At 55.3% G+C, this 14,841-nt stretch overlaps 2 protein-coding genes across 2 annotated transcripts; one reads left to right on the top strand and one right to left on the bottom strand.

The window, feature by feature from the left end:
• Positions 1-621: 621 nt before the first annotated feature.
• SRRD (SRR1 domain containing) lies at positions 622-2,496 on the bottom strand. Its single transcript, XM_069031280.1, has 7 exons — positions 2,348-2,496; positions 2,226-2,266; positions 2,000-2,136; positions 1,813-1,911; positions 1,569-1,723; positions 1,287-1,332; positions 622-1,004 (listed from the first exon to the last, which is right to left on the bottom strand). The coding sequence occupies exons 1-7, from the start codon at positions 2,494-2,496 to the stop codon at positions 798-800; spliced, it is 834 nt and encodes a 277-aa protein (XP_068887381.1). The 3' UTR covers positions 622-797.
• Positions 2,497-2,554: 58 nt separating this feature from the next.
• On the top strand, positions 2,555-14,841 carry HPS4 (HPS4 biogenesis of lysosomal organelles complex 3 subunit 2). The gene is made up of 13 exons (XM_069031272.1): positions 2,555-2,665; positions 3,447-3,537; positions 4,213-4,356; positions 5,372-5,479; positions 5,930-6,046; positions 6,171-6,265; positions 7,477-7,549; positions 8,249-8,282; positions 8,854-8,950; positions 9,398-10,286; positions 12,501-12,633; positions 12,927-13,035; positions 14,583-14,841. The coding sequence occupies exons 1-13, from the start codon at positions 2,631-2,633 to the stop codon at positions 14,752-14,754; spliced, it is 2,097 nt and encodes a 698-aa protein (XP_068887373.1). The 5' UTR covers positions 2,555-2,630; the 3' UTR covers positions 14,755-14,841.

Raw genomic sequence — 14,841 nt, 5'->3', positions numbered from 1 at the left:
AAGCCAGGCTAAGGGAGAACAAGAAGTGCTGGCACTTGCAATTGCCACCTGGGCCAGAGGTTTATCAGCAGGTTAGGAGGGATCACATTCTCTGCTCCTACAGCTTAGTCGAGTCCCCCGAGTCTCTAGTGACAGATGTCACACAGATGTCACAGCTTCTGCTGCCTCTGTGCTGTGCTGGCAGCGAGTTACTGTCCCCACAACGTCCCTCACACAGTGGGCTTCTCTTTGCTGCACACAGCCAGGACCTGTCCCAACTCTCTCTGCTGTGGGACTGCAGTGGTTAAGAGCACAGAGGTGAGGGAAAGAACCCTAAGGCTTTTTTCCTGGAGGGAGCTGACCTGGTTGTTCTCAGGACTGATCAAGAGCTGATCTCAGCAGTGAGAGCTGGGAGCTTCTTCCAAGCATGCACTGGGAACTAGACCCCAACACCTCCCACTAAAAACCCCTCAGATAATTCCCCCTTCGTGATGCTCTTTGAAATGTGTGTAGTACATGCAAAGGTCTTGAATTGTTATGAAAAGGGAGGGAATCAAAGAGCAGTCACTGCAGTACAGATGGTTCTCAAGGCAGGTTTTGGTGGAATTAGTTTGTTGTAGTTCAGTGAGAGTAAATCAAAGCTCAGCTTTACTTTTTATTGAATAAGATACAAAAATGTCCCATCACCTCAGCATTCAGGTGCTGCTGCCACTTTTGGCAGAGCCTGATGCCACTGTCCCTGCTGGAGCTCCATCTCAGCTGCACAGAAGCTTCCATGGGAAGAGATGTGGATCCCAGCCCCGCCACCACAGGGATGGTCAGGACTTGGCAGTAGCTCCCTCCCCCTTCCTGATGATCTCCAGGTCTTCACAGTCTTGGTACATCGGCTCTTCCACACAGTCCCAGACCTCAGGGGAGAGCTCCTGCAGTTTGTCCAAGGGAAACCAGTGCACGGAGGTGTCATTGAAGGTGTCCAGGTAGCGGGGGTGACTGGGGAGGGCCACTTCCTCTACCCCTTTCAAGACCTAAAGAGCATTTGGGGAGAAAGTTATGGACAATGCAGAAGCCCCTTCCTGCAAAGCTGAGCCAGTGAGGATGAGGATGATGTTACATTACCCTCAGCCCCTGTGTGCTGGGTGTTCTGCAGATATTCAACAATCCTAAAGTGATTAGCTTTTATATTATAGGATCTAGGGAAAAGGTTATAAAAATAATGCCCCTCTTCTTCCCAATGGCAATTTATTTCATTTCTCATTAAAAGGTGTGTTGTCAACATGAAACAATAATGTTAAACTGTTGCCTCATACCTTTGCTATGTAACAATAATCTCTCTCCAAGATTCTGGACAGCAACCTGCAATTACAGAAGGTGCCCATGTTAGACACAACGTGCCTGTGGATTTAGACAGGTTTTCTGCGTGGGGGTGGGAGAGAGAAGGGGAGAGAGGGTTCACAACTGAAAACTTCATGGCAATGAAAATGAGCAAAACAGGGAAAGAGTTGCCGGAAGCAATAAAAATAAAGCAGTGGGAGGGAGAAGAGGAGAGCAGGGGTTGGAGGCACCAGAGCCTATCCAGGGTGTGCCCAGACCTCTCTTCGATCCCTCGGAAGCTGTTCCCGATGATGACCAGTTTGGAGAGCGCCGCCGGGCTCCAGTTGCTCCACAGCAGGTTGTTGTACAGAGCCTTCCCGCAGTGCACCATGTAGAACAGCGTGGCCGAGCCCTCAACGCCGTGTTTCCCTTCCTGCCCGGGAACGGCCGAGCCCGTCACGGCCGAGCCCCGGCCGCGGGCCCCCGCGGCTCCCGGGCGCTCTGACCCGGGGGTCTCCTCACCTCATTCTCCGGCAGCAGGCACAGCCCCAGCGCTCGCAGCGCCGCCGCCTCCCGCGCAGAGAAGGCCGGGTCGAATAGGGCGCATCGGGCGGGCGGCACCTGCGGGGACACCGGGCGGCGTGAGCGGGGACCGGCCCGGTGCTGACCCCGGTGCCGACCCCGGCGCTCCCCCGGCCCCGATGCTCACCCGCAGCTCGTCCAGCAGCAGCAGCAGGAAGGCGAGCTGGTACCGCGCGGCGGGGCAGCGCCCGAACCGGCCCAGCCCGTAGCACACGCAGCTGGCGGGCGGCTCGGCGGGGCCGCTCAGCGGGGCCCGCACGGCTCCTGCGGGCGGCGGGGTCAGCGCGGCGGCGCCGGGGCTCGCTGTCCCCGCTGTCCCCGCTGTCCCCGCACCCCCCGCTCCCCGCACTCACCGGCGCTCGCCGCCCAGAAGCCGGAGTTCAGCAGATCGTCCCTGCGGGGAGAGCGCGGTGTCAGCGGGGCCCGGCAGCCTCCGGTGCGGGAGCGGACAACGGGACCGGGGCCGGGCACTCACCGCGCCTCCCGCAGCCGCCGTAGCACCGCTTCGGGGCCGGGGCCGCCTTCCTCTTCCACCTCCTCATCCTTCTCCTCCTCCTCGCCCCGGCCCCGCCGCCGCCGCCGCCGCGCGCGCCCTGCGCGCCACCCTCCCGCCGCCGCCGCCATGCGCGCAGTCACGTGCGCGGTCACGGGACCGGGGGCGCGCCCGGAACCGGCGGCGGGAGCGAGCGGGAGGACCCCGGAGCAGCATCCCAGAACCGGCCGGAGCATCCCCGAACCGGCCGGAGCCTCCCGCAGCCATGTCCCGCCCCGCCGCGCCCGGCCCCGCGCCATGGTGAGCCCCTTCCCCTCCCCGGGCCCCTTCCCCCGCTCGCGTCGCTGCCCCGGGAAGCACCTTCGGCCCTTTGCTCGTTGCTGTCCCCGGTCGGGGGTGAGGTTTGGAAGCCCCCCGGAGCTCAGCAGCTCGGTCTCTGTGCGTGGGTCATTCCAGGGCCGTGGAAGGGCGGTCCGGGAGCGGATCCAGCCTCCCGCTCCTGGCCCGGTAGCAGCGCGGGTTCCTCGGTGCCACCGTGGAGCCACCGCTTGCCTTTGCTCCAGACCTGCGCTGTTCCTACGGGAAAACTCCCGCACGAAGCTCGTTCCGAGCTTGTGACGAGGTGCTGGCTGACAGGACAGGACGAGAAGTGTTACAGAATACGTGCGTCCAAGGAATTATGAGCAGAATGACATCACATCCTCAGAGGGACCCCCTGTCTCTTGCTCCTCGGGGGTTCTTGGGTGCAGGCAGCACCCGGGAGCTGTTTGGGATGCACATGGATAATGCTTCTCGATAATTATCCCGTGTGCTGAGGGTACAGTATCTCACAAGTCCTCATCTCTTTCCACGTGTCTGAGAGGTGGAGTTATAGCACCTGTTTTAAATTCACAAAAGTGGTCAAATTTAGTCATGGGGGGCCTTTTAGGTGCTGCTTTTGGGTGTAAACTCGGTGTGATTGTGCAAGAACAATGTCTCTCCATTTGCAATAATCTTTGCTGCTCTTCCTGAAGTAACAGGAAGGAGAGGGAGAAGGGTAGCATTTTTCAAATACACAGTTGTTTCTGCCAATGTTTTTTAGGTGGAATTACTTTTTCCTTTATGATGGCTCAAAGGTGAAGGAGGAAGGGGATCCTACGAGTGCTGGGATCTGTTATTTTTACCCTTCCCAGGTAATGTCTGCTTTATTTCAGTACCTGTAAAAGGGTGCTGTGGGTCAGGCTGATGGTTCTGGATCTGGAAGGGTGGGGCGTCCAGGCGATTTGGGTTAATCCTTACTTAGTCACAAAAGTTTTAAGAAATACAAATTATCAATTAGCTCCAGGTAGAGCGGGGCTGGGCTCCACCAGGCTCAGGGCACAGCAATGGGGTTACACTCTGCTCCCTTCCTGAGGAATGGGCCAGCACAGTCCAGGACTGTCCTGGTGATGTGAATAAACACACACGAGGGATGAAAGTTCCTCTCCAGAATCCCCAGGCCCTTGTGCTGCCTGGAAAAAGTAATCCAATTTTTTTTCTCCCAGAAATTTGCCTGTTCTATTGCATTTGATTTACAGAATCCCAAAGTCATTACGGTTAGAATAGACCTTTAAAATCAAGTCTAGCCATGAACCCAGCACCCTGTTCACCACTGAACCATGTCCCCAAGTGCCACACCCGCACACTTTCTGAACACTTCCAGGGATGGTGACTCCACCACTGCCCTGGGCAACCTGTGCCAATGCCTGACAACCCTTTCTTTAAATTGAGTTGAACTGATAATTAATTTTTATTGACACCTGAAAACAGCAGTCAGGTTTTTTTCTGAGTTCTTTTAATGAGAAGTTAAAGCCTTTGCTCCCTGGCAGACCCTCCCAGAGCAGCAGGAGCTGCTGTGTGGGCAGATGGCCGGGGTTGTTCGCTGCCTCACCGAGATCTCCGGGGCCCCTCCCAGCATCGTCCGCCTCAGGAAACTCAAGTTTGCTGTGGTGGTGGATGGAGACTTTCTGTGGGTGAGTTCAGGAGCTCTGGAGTAGTCACAGAAAACAGCCAGGGGTTGAAGGACTGGATAAAACAAAGAGGGTTTATTTTTCAGGATGTGGGCTGCACTGGGGGAGAGCTGGGGAGGGACCTTGCAGTGGACAAATTTCATTGCAAGCTAACTTAAATTCTGGTTTCTGCAGCCTGCTGTGGCCTGACCATCGCTTCAGCTTCCTGCAGGAAAACTTCATGGATCTCATTTGTGTGCCCACACCCAAAGGGATTTCTTAAGATCTTCCTGACTGGAAGCAAAATCCCAAAGCCCCAGACTGGTTTGGGTTGGAAGGGACCTTAAAGCTCATCCAGTCCCACCCCCTGCCATGGGCAGGGACACCTTCCTCTGTCCCAGGTTGCTCCAAGCCCTGTCCAACCTGGCCTTGGACACTTCCAGGGATGGGGCATAACAGGATTCCATGTGCTGTAGTTTATAAGGTTATAGTCACTGTTTGATAGTCTGATTGTGCTTTCCTTCTAGCCCTCAGCATCCCCTGAGCTTTATCAGTGCCCACAGACATTTAGTATATAAAGAGCAGCATGTGGCATTTGTGGCCAAAGTGCCCCAAACCATCCCTGGGAACTGGGCTGAGGCCAGTGAGCCCCATTTAACTGGCGCTGCTGCTTCTGTTTCAGCAACTCAAAAACTAAACAGAGCGTCATCATAATATAAATAATGAGTTAATCTGAATATTTTTCAAGTACTTCGTTTCAGGAAAACATTCTTAGCTTTTGAAGCACCAAGTTAGGTCATCTAACGTGGGCGGGGAGTGTGTCTGAAGTGCTGCATTTCTGATATTTATTTATCCTTTCTGTGCCAGGGCTCTTGTGTGGGTATGTTTGCATTTCCTTTTCCCGTGACTGTGATTCTGGGGGTTGTTTGCCTGCACAGAGTTTGCCTGTCCTTGTGTGAAAGCGATGAGAGTTGTTCTCACCTGCCATGCCTGAGTTTTGTCAGGCAACGTTCTCCATCCCTGGCTGTGTCTGCTGCAGGTGCTGGGCTGTGCTGTGGAGCTGCCTGACGTGAGCTGCCGGCGGCTCCTGGAGCAGCTCATCGGCCTCTTCACCTTCTACCAGGGCCCTGTGCATGATGCATACATGGTAATGAGGGGCTGGGGACATGGGGACACGGTAATGAGGGGCTGGGGACATGGTAACGAGGGGCTGGGGACATGGGGACATGGTAACGAGGGACCCAGTAACAATGGACTGGGGACACGGTGACTTTTTGGGGAGATTTCAACACTTCCCATGGTGTCCCAGCTCTGCAATGTTCCCTTGTGCTGCCCTCCTGCTAGCAAGGGTCACACATCCAAGAAGTGGGACCTGGAAAAGTGACCTGGTGATCCCCCCGCCCCGCATTGCTCCCAGGTCCTGTGGGGCTCTGTTAAACCTTTCCCAGATGTTCACTCGGAGCAGTTTCCCCTCAGTGTTGTCTCCTGCCTTTTCCTGACCTTATCGTGGCAGGCCCTGTCCCACATGGATTCCATGTCCCACCCTGAGTGCGTGGACACTGTGCAGTGATGGCCTGGGGGATTTTGTCACCCACAGGCGTTTTCCCAGGAGGAGCTGAGCAGGGAGTGGGACAGGTACATTGAACACATCCAAAAAAACACCAGTGACCTCCACAGGATTTTCAATTCTCTCTGGCATCTGGACAAAACCAAGGTAAGAGCCTGTCCTCTGCAGTGCCTCTCTCTAGAGCTGCCCCAGTGCCACTGTGCTTGTTTATTTGCTGGTTTGAGGTTTCCCAGGATTCTGAGGCCTCACTGCCCTGGTTCTCCCTGTCCAGGTGGATCCCCTGCTTTTGCTGAAGGCAGCTCTCATCCTGCAGACTTGCCAGCGCTCTCCCCATGTCCTGGCAGGCTGCATCCTCTACAAAGGCTTGTAAGTAACCAGGTGTTCCCTGGAGGGTTAAATCCACCCTTTTCCAGGGTTGGGATCCTGGAGTACACCCAGGGAGCAGAGCGAGGTCTTGAGGGCTGCTCTTGGTTATTGGCAGGAATGTCAGACCTTCAGGCCAGGCAGTCCCTGTCTGTCTCTGTGTCAACAATTGTGAGCAGTTCATGGAGTCATGGGATCATGGAATGTCTTGGATTGGAAGGGATCTTAAATCCCATCCTGTTCCACCCCCTGCCATGGCCAGGGACACCTTCCACTAGCCCAGGTTGCTCCAAGCCCTGTCCAACCTGGCCTTGGACACTTCCAGAGATCCAGGGGCAGCCACAGCTTCTCTGGGCACACTGTGCCAGGGCCTCACCAGCCTCACAGGGAAGAATTCCTTCCTAATATCCTATCTAACCCTGCCCTCTGGCAGTTTGTCCCTGTCCTGTCACTCCAGGCCCTTGTAAACTGTCTCTCCAAGGTTATCTGTGCTCATCAGCATGAAGGAGTTCAAGACTTGGGTTTTAATAGCAATCTGCTGGTTTTGTTACTCAGCAGGACGTGAAGACTGAACTTCTGAGGCTTTTTAGGGGGAAGCCACCAAGGAAAAGGGAGATGTGTGGATGTTGTGCTTTCCCAGCAGTGTTCCCTCTGCAGATGTGCAGATCAGTGCAGGTGTGTCCCTCAGTTTGCCTGACCTGCTGGCCAGGACCACTGTCTGTACTGACAGGAAGTGCACAGGGGGATGAGCCAGGACTCCCTGTGAGACATTCCAGCTTCTTTCAATCAAAGATGGCTGAATGACTTCAAGGAAAGCCTCCAAGGTGGCCCTGAAAGACAGGAGGTGGGGAATTCCGAGAATTCCTTGGCAGCAGCACTCAAGTGCCATTTTTCTTTGGCATGAACTGTTCCAGTGACACCTTTTACGAGCACTGGAAATGTGCCACAGGGAGAGCATCTGCCAGGGAGTGACCTCATAGCTGCAGGCAGGACACTGGAGTGAGTCACTGCAGCACCTGAGAGCTGGACATTTGACTTGAGGAGGAGCTTGGGAGCCTTGTCCTGCACCAGGATGTGTCACCTTGTGTCTCTAGTCTGTCTGGTAGAGATATTTTGTCACCAAATGTCATCAGAGTTCTCTGAACTGATGATCTTTAAGTTCCCTCTGAAGCCAAACCATTCCATAATTCTCTGACTTTGCTTTGTCCTTTCAGGATTGTGAGCACCCAGCTGCCACCTCCCCTCACTGCCAAAGTTCTCCTGCAGGGCAGCGAGTCCCCAGGCCAGGTATGGTACTGAACACATTCCCTGCAAGCAGATTCCTGCAAGGATGTGGTGTGGGAGCTGTTGTCACACAGATCTGACATGTGTCACCACTGGGAAGGGCAAATATTGATGTTGATGCTTAAGGCTTTTATTAGTTATGATTGAAAAGGGTTCCAAGACTTCTGCACTTGGAATTTGCTTTTTTTTTTTCAGTCTTCAACTTACTGAATTCATGAGTTCTCATTTATGTGATGTTTTGATTGGCTTTTTACACAAGTTTAGGTATTTTGTGGAAAATCTACCAAATGATTGTCTGAAAGGGACAAACAGCAGTTTTCATTTGCTTTAAAACTTGTCAAAAACTATTATTTATGTGATCAGGATCTTCTGTAAAAAGCCATCACTATGCAGATGTGAAGGCAGCCTTTGCTGTTCTTCTGCTTGAATGAAGGAAGTTTCTGTGCCCTGAGCAGGTGGTGGTGATGATAAATTTGGGCTCTCCTGGCTTTCAGCTGTGTTTTGGTTCTTGGGAAGGTCCCCTTGGCTTTGAGGGCTCCCTAAGGACCAAACTCCTTCCCAGCACCACAAACCATCCACAGTGTTTGCTGGGGGGGGGGGGTGGTATGAGGTCTCCTGTGGCCTTGAGGGGCTGGGGAGGGTGACAGAGGTGTCCTGGTGTCCTGATCCATCCAGGGAACTGATTCTTGGCTTTTGTTACAGAGCGAGCCCAGAGGTGAGGAGCAACAGGAGCCTGGTGAGCATCCAGCTGCATCCTATGGGCTGCCTTCCCTGCATGGGAGCACGAGCTGGTTCTCTGGGATTCACATCCAGGCTGTGCTGGGTGCTGGAGTATATCCAAAATATCCCAGAGGGTGTTGCTGCCACCAGTCAGCCTGTGCTGTGCGACCAGAACCAGCTCCTTCTGCTGGGTTTGCTCTTTTGGGTTTTATTCCAGTGCTGCAGATTCCCAGCCATGCCTGCCTTAATTCCAGTCCCCTATGTGGCCACGTGGCCACTGCCAGGCCCTGATAACAGATGGCTGGTGCTTGCAGTCCAAACCTCCAGCCATCCCTTCCCAGCATCAGCGTGGGGATGATCTGCCAGGATGGAAACACTGAGGGGAAATTTGACTGTGTCAGGCATGAAGGGTATGAGCAGGATGGGAAAATGCTGGCAGGGTGGGAAAAGGCTGCCTAGCTCCGTCAGGATGCAGGATCATGGCAGGCCTGCAGCTCCTGCAGAAGCCTTTGGGCTGATGAGGTTTGGTTTCTGTTTTTAAGCTGGGACATGTTCATTGAATCCTCAACCCTCCCCTGCTCTTGCAGAGTCTCTGCTGCCGCCGGGTGTCCGTATCATCCCGGTGTTCCTCACAGGGGAAGAAGTCTCCGTGCTCCGGGACTTCCCAGTGGAGTGGATGGCCAGGTAGGCAGCCAGCCTGACCCAGAGGCAGGAGTCACAGCAGGAGCTCACTCTGTGTCCCTGTTGCCATTGTCACTGTTTTCCCTGGAACTGACTCAGGCCCTGTCACTGCCTGTTGGAGCTGCCTGAGGCCCCTCAGGCTGGGCAGAATTCCCGTGTCCATATCCCTGCTGTGAGCAGCCTGGAGCAGAGCTGCTTCCCCAAACCAGCTGTGATCTGTTGTCCCTAAGTTCACAGCACTGCTTTGTGCACAAGGAAGGGACATTCCCAGGAACCTGCAGAGTAAGATTCCCAGGCCTTTCACCTGTGTTAGACCTCGGCCCTCCCTTTTCCCAGGTCTTTTTGTAGCAGGGGATGGATCAGCCATTGATCAGTGCCAGGAGCCAGTGGGGTTATCAGCTACCACACAGATCCTGCTCAGTGTTTAATCCATTTTTCATCTCCCACCAGGTCACCCATGTCCCCAGCAGGCCCCAGAGGAGAGGAGAGTGCTCTCTGCTCCCAGGCAGTTCCAGAACCAACAGGAGATCATGAAAACCGAGCCCTGGATGGAATCTCTGTGCAGCAGTCCCACAAGGAGGCTGCAGGCACAGCTGCCCCGGGAGATGCTGTGCATTTGGGCAGCCCTGCAAGTCCTCTGATGGACTTCCCTGGAATGGGAGGCAGCACAAGGAGTTCTCCAGCTGCAAACCTGAGTGGAGCAGGCAGTGAAAGCTCAGAGCTCAGCAGGAAAACATCCTTCCCCTCAGAGAGAGACGCAGAGCAGCTCCCAAGCCCTTCCTCACTCCAGACTCAATGTGCTTGGACTACAGGTCCATACCTGGAAGGCTTTTCCTTTCCCAGCCCTTACTCCTGGGAGCAGGAGAGCGAGGATAAGAGGGAATCCCCTGTGGACTCTGATGTTGGTCACTGTGCTTCCCAAAATTCCCATTCGGTCAGCCACAGTCCAGCTGTTCCCTCTCCTGCCCAGGAGCTGAGCAGAAGGAAATCCAGTGAGCCGGACAAGCCATGGACTGTGAGCCAGGACCGTGTGTCTGGAGGAGGTCACAGCACAGCTGGTGACCACGTGTGGGGCTTGGATTGTCCAGGCCCTGCTGGACACGCACAGCTCTGGAGCGGGAGACAGCTGCCAGTCCCAGGGGTTCAGGAGGCTCTGCCCAGTGCCCCTGCAGGGGCCAGGCCGTGTCCCAGCAGCGGGGAGGGCAGCTGGGGCAAGCTGAGAGGCAGAACTGGCGAGCCAGCCCGGCTGAGCCTCTACATTCACTGCATCCAGGGGCTGGTGCTGTCGCTGCTGGCTGAGGAGCAGCTCCGCCGGGACCGCGGCGCCGTGGAGGACGTGGTGAGTGGGAAAGGAAGCTCTGCCCTGCTGCAGCTGCACTGGTGGGGGGCACAGGGGTCACAGCAGAGGAGGGATCGTGCTCCCTGTCCTTCCATCACCTGCTCCGAGCTGTGCCAGTGAAGCCGCTCGTGGCTGCGTGGGAGCTGTCGGAGCGCGAGCGGAGCAGGGACAGCCGCGTCTCGCAGGCAGCTCCCGGTGCTGCTGTTGTCTGGCAGTGCCGGCACCGGAGCAGAGCGTGTGGGTGTGACAGACACCCGCGGGCTGCCAAGGGCCTGCGCTGGAGCTGGGATTCGCTGGGGATCCCCGGCAGCTCGGCGCTTTTTGGGAAGCGGGGTTGGTTCTGTGAATCCCCGGCCCTGCGCGTCACAGTCTCTCCCTCGGGGACCACCGCAGATGGGGCTGGCAGCAGGTCCCGGAGAGGTTCCCTTGGCTGTGGGAGCCTCCAGGCTGCTCCCTGGGGCTGGAGAGAGGGATGCCATGTGAGCACTACGCCAGAACAATCCCAAATTTCCCTGCGGTGGGGTTTGGGTGCCCAGGCTCCCCTGTGAGCAGAGCTAATGGGGCTGTGGGGGCAGGATGTGCCTGGCCCCCCATCTTTCCTGGGAAGCATCAGCTGCAGAGCTGCTGCCTGGCCTCTGCCTCCCCACCAGGAGCTGAGTCAAAGCTGCAGAGCCCTGTTTGATATGCTAGTTGCCATAGGAACAACCTAATTTCCTTACCCAGCCAGACTGGAAGGTGCAGGGAAGCTCAGACTAATGCAGAGCCTCAAGGTTGCTCCTTCCCCTCAGAGCTGTGGGATGCCTGGGACCCTGGGAGCTGGGGAATGTCTGCTCTGCACGGCAGGGCTGATGTGTCTGGGGAGGGATTGCTGCCAAATCAGCTGAGCCAGGAGGTGCAGCCAGGGCCCTTTGCACCAGACATGGCACTTTGTCCCCTTTCTGCTCGTCTGGAACAGCAGGGGGAACACAGGCAGGTGGGAATTGTCACGCTAGAGAGCGGAATCCCAGTTGCACAGGGATTGCACGGTCCATTGTCCTTCATGTCTTGTCCCGGGGCTGACAAGCTCTCATTTCATTCAGGTTCCTCTTTTCCCAAATATCCTGCTCCTTCCATCTCACGTACCCTTGTTCTGGATCTCACCAAAACTGCACTGTCACACAGCTTGGATTTTGGCTGTGACTGGGCTCTGCTGCTGCTGGATTTGAGGCACAACCTCAGCTTGTCTGTCCCTTTGTTTATCTATAGATTAAAAATGACCCTCAGCTCTCAGGGATGTCCAAGCTGAGTTATAATTAATGTTTTTTTGAATGCTTTGAGGCCCCCAAATGACACCAAAGAAGGGTAAAATATGCTACTTGTGCAGCTGCAAACCCCTGGGAGAGCGGGTTCCATCCCAGACTTTCCCTGTGGAGTGGGAGGCTCTTGGCCTCACCTCCTGCTGCTCTTTAAGTCTTATTCCTCCATTTCACTGCACAGAAAGGAAAATCTGCTCCGTGACAGGGGTCAAGGGTAGGCCAGGCACTGCCGTCCTGCTGAACAAAGGCTTGATCCTCTCCACAGCGAGGGAAAGCGCATTGGCAGGATGAGGATTATGGAGTTAATCTTCCCAAGAGTGGTGGAGGACCCCTGCCTGTGCCCTGCCTGTGCCCAGGGAGCCTCAGCATGATCAGGGCCTCTGGGCTACTGAAAATCCACCCAGAACAGCATCTTGGCATTCATTCAGTGCGTTGTTGTGTGTGTTTGTACTGCCCGGCGTAAGCAGAGGGATGTCCCTTGCTGGGGCTGTAAATCATGTGAAATGAGCCCTGGAGAGTAATGGTTGATGGTAAATTAATGGAGCCTTGCATTTTCCTGTAATTAGTAGCATCAGGTGGCTGAATGGCTGATTTTCAGGTTGGAGGGCCCTTTCCCGTGTCATAGAATCCCAGACTGGTTTGGGTTGGGAGGGACCTTAAAGCCCATCCCGTTCCAAGCCCTGCCATGGGCAGGGACAGCTCCCACTGATTTCTCAGAGCTCCATCACTGCCTTGGGAGCTCTGTGACTTGTCTGCTTCCCCCCATGCCCAAGTTTCCCAGCCATTCCAGGTGGGAGCCTGGACAGCAGAGCGAGGAAGGGTCTGGTCCCTCTGTCACCTGAACTCCCTCCAGCACCTCCTTGAAGCCCAGGTGAGGCACAGGTGAGGCTCTGAGCTCTGCCTTTCCCTCTCCCTGCAGTACCACAGCAGCCTGGCCTCCCTAAATGGCCTTGAGGTCCACCTGAGGGAGACGCTGCCCAAGGACTCCTCGGCCTCAGCCAGGACAAACTACAGCTTCACACACTATGACTGTGTCCAGAACGTCCTCACGGGTGAGCCTTCGTCTTCTGGGGCTGCAGGAGGGAACAATGAGGAGAATGGGGTTGAAGGGAACCTTTTCTCATTCCTCACACTCCTTCTCAGGAGCTTTTCTCACCAGAGCTCCCACCACAGAGCCAGATCAAAGGCCCTGTTGAGGGAGATTTGTCTCTTGGGATTGAGGGTGTCCCCAGCCTGTTCTGCAGCTGTCCAGGGTCTGTGGTGAGCTCCAGAGCCTTTTCCTGCTCAATGAATGGGGACACACTGCAGAGTGGGTTTTAACACCCCCTTTTCTCCTGTCGTGCAGCCAACCTGCCCCACAACCCCGGGCCCCTGGACCGGCACTTCCTGAGGGCAGCCACGCTCATCCACTCCGACTTCAGCCAGCTCCCCACAGCCTCAGAAGTGATCATCAGGTAAGGGGTGCTCCCAGAAGGGCAGAACCCCTTTCCAAGGCTGGGTGGGATTGGGCAGAGTTTGTGACCACACCCAAGGACCAGTCACGTCGCTTTATTCCCAAAGTTTGCTTTGACTTGTGAGTTCCTTCATGTTCTGCCTGGATGTTGAGAGGCTGCAGTGGCACCAGGAGAGTGGATTGAGGGCACAGCAGAGTGGTGCCATGGCTTGGATAGAGATGTAACACTCACACATTGCCAGCTCCTGGCACCATAAAGTTCTAAGACGCAGTGTTAAATTTAGCTGTTCCTAATAAATTTGTGTCTCGGCAGGGAGCCAAAGGCACCCAGAATTGGCAACTTAGATATTGTTTTCTTGCACGGCTTGTTGGGTTGGAAACACACTGTGATGTGCGTGGCAAACTCAATTGTGATGCCAGGCAGGATGGTCTTATCACAGCCAGAGCCCTTCCCAAAATCCAGAAGTTTTCCTGGCATCCAGATCCCTTTCCCAGGCCACGGCTGCAGCGGACACCCCTTTCCTCAGCTGAGCCCACCCACCCAGCCCTGCTTGTTTGTCCAAAACACGATGAAATAAAGATGCTCCTGGGAATTACACAGTTTTGCTGCTCTGGCACCGCTTGCCAAGGGGATGTGAATCACACACTCCAGTGCTGGAGAACTCCTTGTTTAGCATGAGCTTTGCTGGCTCCTTAAATCCAATCCTAAACTGACTGGCTAAGCTGGCGTGTTCCCTGTTACCCCGAAAAAAGCAACTCCATGTGTGAATCAGCCTGAGTAACAAGATGACTAAAACTGCTTTCTTTTATGGAGAGTTGTCACAGAAGGGTGTCAGCAAACATAGCAGTTGCTGCTTTCCTCCTTCGAGGAGGAATCCAGGGTCCTTGGCTTTGCTCCCTGCCAGCCATGCTGCAGGGAGTATTCCGGGAGGGGGGATTCTTAGTCTTAATTAGTGTGTTTAATCACAGCTTTGGTGGTGACTGAATCTGACTCTTATCTGAGCTTCATCACACCTGTGACTGAACACGTGGTTCCTGCTGCGGGGTGCTGTGCTGGGATTTGGTTGTGGCCAGCAGCAGTGGGAGAGGAGGAATGTCAGGCACGAGGAGTGTTCCAGGCTCATGGTGTCCTGGGCTGGGGAATCCTTGGAGCATGGCCACACACAGAATCCCAGAATCATTAAGTTTGGAAAAGCCCTCCCAGACTGTCATGTCCAACCTGTGACCAATCCCCACCTTGTCACCCAGTCCAGAGCACTGAGCTGGACTCAGCCACAGGTTGGACTCGATGGTCTTGGAGATCTTTCCCAAACTAAATGATTTTGTGATATCCCACTTTCCCTTTTAGGATGCCAGGCCCCTTTAGAAGGAGGGTCTGGTTCCCTGTGGCCTTCAGGGGTTTGGTGCCTGTTCAGCTCCACGTTCCCATGCTGAGACACCTGAAAGTGAGACACCTGAGACACCTCTCAATAACTGGGAGCCCAGTTCCCAGCTGTGAATCTCACCCAAAGCTGTCAGTCTGACCCCTGCCTTTCCCTGCCCCTCCAGGAATGCCTCCACAGCTGTGTACGCCTGCCGGAATCCTGTCCAGGAGACCTACTTCCAGCAACTGGGAGCTCCACTCCGCAACTCAGGCGTCCCCAACCCACACGACAGCGCCTTCAGCCTGCCCAGCAAGGCCAAGCAGAAGCTGCTGAAGCATGGGGTGAACCTGCTGTGAGCTGCTGTGCTCGGACAACAGCTCCGCCCTGCAGAATGGTCATCTCCAGTAAGGAAAATCTCAGCTGTTCATCCCCATGGAGGCAGG

This window comes from Aphelocoma coerulescens, chromosome 15 (genome assembly GCF_041296385.1).
Source record: "Aphelocoma coerulescens isolate FSJ_1873_10779 chromosome 15, UR_Acoe_1.0, whole genome shotgun sequence".
Lineage (NCBI taxonomy): Eukaryota > Metazoa > Chordata > Aves > Passeriformes > Corvidae > Aphelocoma > Aphelocoma coerulescens.
The sequence above is the reverse complement of the archived record's forward strand: the minus strand, read 5'-3'. Positions and strand labels throughout refer to the sequence as shown.

Coding starts and splice junctions, on each gene's coding strand:
- SRRD (XM_069031280.1), bottom strand. CDS start 2,496: ATGGCGGCGGCGGCGGGAGGGTGGCGCGCAGGGCGCGCGCGGCGGCGG. Junction 2,267..2,347: donor CGGCGGCTGCGGGAGGCGCG/GTGAGTGCCCGG, acceptor CTCTCCCCGCAG/GGACGATCTGCTGAACTCCG. Junction 1,912..1,999: donor TGCTGCTGGACGAGCTGCGG/GTGAGCATCGGG, acceptor GTGTCCCCGCAG/GTGCCGCCCGCCCGATGCGC.
- HPS4 (XM_069031272.1), top strand. CDS start 2,631: ATGTCCCGCCCCGCCGCGCCCGGCCCCGCGCCATG. Junction 10,287..12,500: donor GCGGCGCCGTGGAGGACGTG/GTGAGTGGGAAA, acceptor CTCTCCCTGCAG/TACCACAGCAGCCTGGCCTC. Junction 12,634..12,926: donor TGTCCAGAACGTCCTCACGG/GTGAGCCTTCGT, acceptor CCTGTCGTGCAG/CCAACCTGCCCCACAACCCC.